Below are 2402 nucleotides of genomic sequence, written 5' to 3' on the forward strand. Positions count from 1 at the left end.
AAAAAAAAAAAAAAAAAAAAAAATTGGCTGTGTATGGCGGCGTACACCTTTAGTCTCAGCTACTCGGGAGGCTGAGGCAGGAAAATCACTAGAACCTGGGAGGCAGAGATTGCAGTGAGCCGAGATCACACCACAGCACTCCAGCCTTGGTGACACAGCAAGACCGTGTCTCAAAAAAAAATAAAAAAAATAAAAAATAAAAAAAAAGAGTGGATGCTTGGATATTTCTTACATGCACTAACAGACCAAAGGGACATGGATCAGATGGGAAATGAATATTTCCTGATGGGGGCCAGTTGGTTTTCACTCACAAATGCACACGGGAAATAACCAGTTGCTCTTCAATATTCCTACTGAAGTTTAGTTTTTCATATTTACTTTAAATTTGAAACAATTTAGAGTTTATTCCATAACAAAGCAGGGCTCCCCACCTGTTGTTTACACAGGTATTCCTTAATTACATTTTATTTCCAACCATCCCATAATCTAATTTCCTTAGAGCCTGTCAGTGATCTGCCTTCTCCAGTTCCCAGGGGGAGCTGAGCGTAAATTGGCTGTCCTCACAAAGAAAACAGCACACATGGCAACACTAGATTTAGGAAAACTTGTGCTTAGCAAAATGACGAGAAAGGTACTCTGTTATTTCTTTCTTACTAAAGCCCTAACTAAAATTTGTAAAAATAAGGACCATGTCTCCTTGCTGCCCTCAGCTGGTACCGAAAATATGGTGCTGTCTTGAAATAAGTTTGTTCAGTCCATGCTCACTCCAAATCCAGCAAAAGTGTCTAAAAATTTCCCTATAGCTTGAAGGACATTAGGCTTCATTCATAAATGTGAAAGGTTTCCAGCAGCCCTACCCAATAAGATACATCAAATGAAATCACTCTTGTCTTCATTCTTTTTACTTATTTATTTATTTATTTATATTTTGGGACAGTGTCTTGCTCTGTCGCCCAAGCTGGAGTACAGTGGTGCGATCTCAGCTCACTGCAACCTCCGCCTCCCAGGTTCAAGTGATTCTTCTGCCTCAGCCTCCTGAGTAGCTGGGATTACAGGCACATGCCACCACACTCGGCCATTTTTTTTTTTTTTGTATTTTTGGTAGAGCTGGGGTTTTGCCATGTTGGCCAGGCTGGTCTTGAACTCCTGACCTCAGGTGATCCACCCACCTCAGCCTTCCAAAGTGCTAGGATTACAGGCGTGAGCCACCGCGCCCGGCCCTGGTCTTCATTCTTTAAGAACAGAGGAAAAGACTGGAAAGAACAAGTCTCCTTGTTAAGGGGACGGTTGGGTTGAAGAAATCACAGAAGAAAGCCCTTGTCTGAGCAGGAATATTCATCTTTATTTGGACTCCGTGACACCCTTCCTATGCCCTTCACTTAATGTGAATGTATTATACATTGTTCCAGATTTTGGGGGAAAAAAATCTCTAATGACATAAAATTGATAGGGAATGGGTTTACCAGAAAGGGCATACAAAACACACATACCCTAAGCTCCAAATGATTCACTTCTGCTTGGGTAAAGAGCTAATTGAATGAAAGAAATTAATTTAACACTTAAATTATACACCAATCATCTTTATTGGCTGCAAACCTAAATTAGTTTTTCTTAAAACAGTAATATTTCACTTTTACTTTTTTTATTTCCATTAAAGCAACACCATTGTGCTGCAAAACTAACTCTATGCAATTAAGTACCTGACACATGTTTTCTGCTTTTAACAAGTGATAGAAAAGGTTACATCATCTCATTAAGAAAACATTTTCCTTAGACATTTTGTTTGATTTTGGTTTTCTGTTGAAAGAGTTACAGCAGATGGCTATTTCAAAGATTGGTTCTTTCTCCTTTCACAAGTCGAGCTCGAAACATCCAAATATCCTGGAAATAATACCAAACAGAGTGAGTTTATGGAACACTTCAATCTGCCCTCCATTTACATTCAATTTCACCATAAGACAAAGTTGATTTCTAGCCTCTGTGAAAGGTTAAATAGGGAAAATAATCCCTGTAATAGTTATATTGATTAGTAAACAAAACAACTCAAATTAAGTTACTTAATCAACTCTTTTTGAAGAATTTTTTGGGGACACAATCTCACCCCATTGCCTCGGCTGGAGTGCAGAGGCTCACTGCCACCTCTACCACCCGGGTTCAAGTGACTTTCCTGCCTCAGCCTTCTGAGTAGCTGGGATTACAGGTGTGCACAACCATGCCCTGCTAACTTTTTGTATTTTTAGTAGAGACAGGGTTTTGCTATGTTGGCCAGACTGGTCTCAAACTCCTGGCCTCAAGTGATCTGTCCATCTCAGCCTCCCAAAGCCTCCCAAGTGCTGGGATTACAGGTATGAGCCACCACTCCTGGTCTACTTAATCAACTTCTATTTTTTTTTTTTTTTTTT

The 2402-nt window shown here is 39.9% G+C and overlaps 1 protein-coding gene across 2 annotated transcripts in view; it reads right to left on the bottom strand.

Annotated features, from left to right (window-relative positions):
* Window positions 1-1320: 1320 nt before the first annotated feature.
* PHYH (phytanoyl-CoA 2-hydroxylase) overlaps window positions 1321-2402 on the bottom strand; it is a 29886-nt gene continuing 28804 nt past the window's right edge. For both annotated transcript variants that reach the window (XM_011934236.1, XM_011934235.1), the window contains one exon: window positions 1321-1881. In XM_011934236.1, coding sequence (XP_011789626.1) covers window positions 1828-1881 — 54 coding nt within the window. In that variant the 3' untranslated portion in view covers window positions 1321-1827. The remainder of the gene's footprint in view (window positions 1882-2402) is intronic.

This window comes from Colobus angolensis, unplaced genomic scaffold (genome assembly GCF_000951035.1).
Source record: "Colobus angolensis palliatus isolate OR3802 unplaced genomic scaffold, Cang.pa_1.0 Scaffold133, whole genome shotgun sequence".
Taxonomy (NCBI): domain Eukaryota; kingdom Metazoa; phylum Chordata; class Mammalia; order Primates; family Cercopithecidae; genus Colobus; species Colobus angolensis.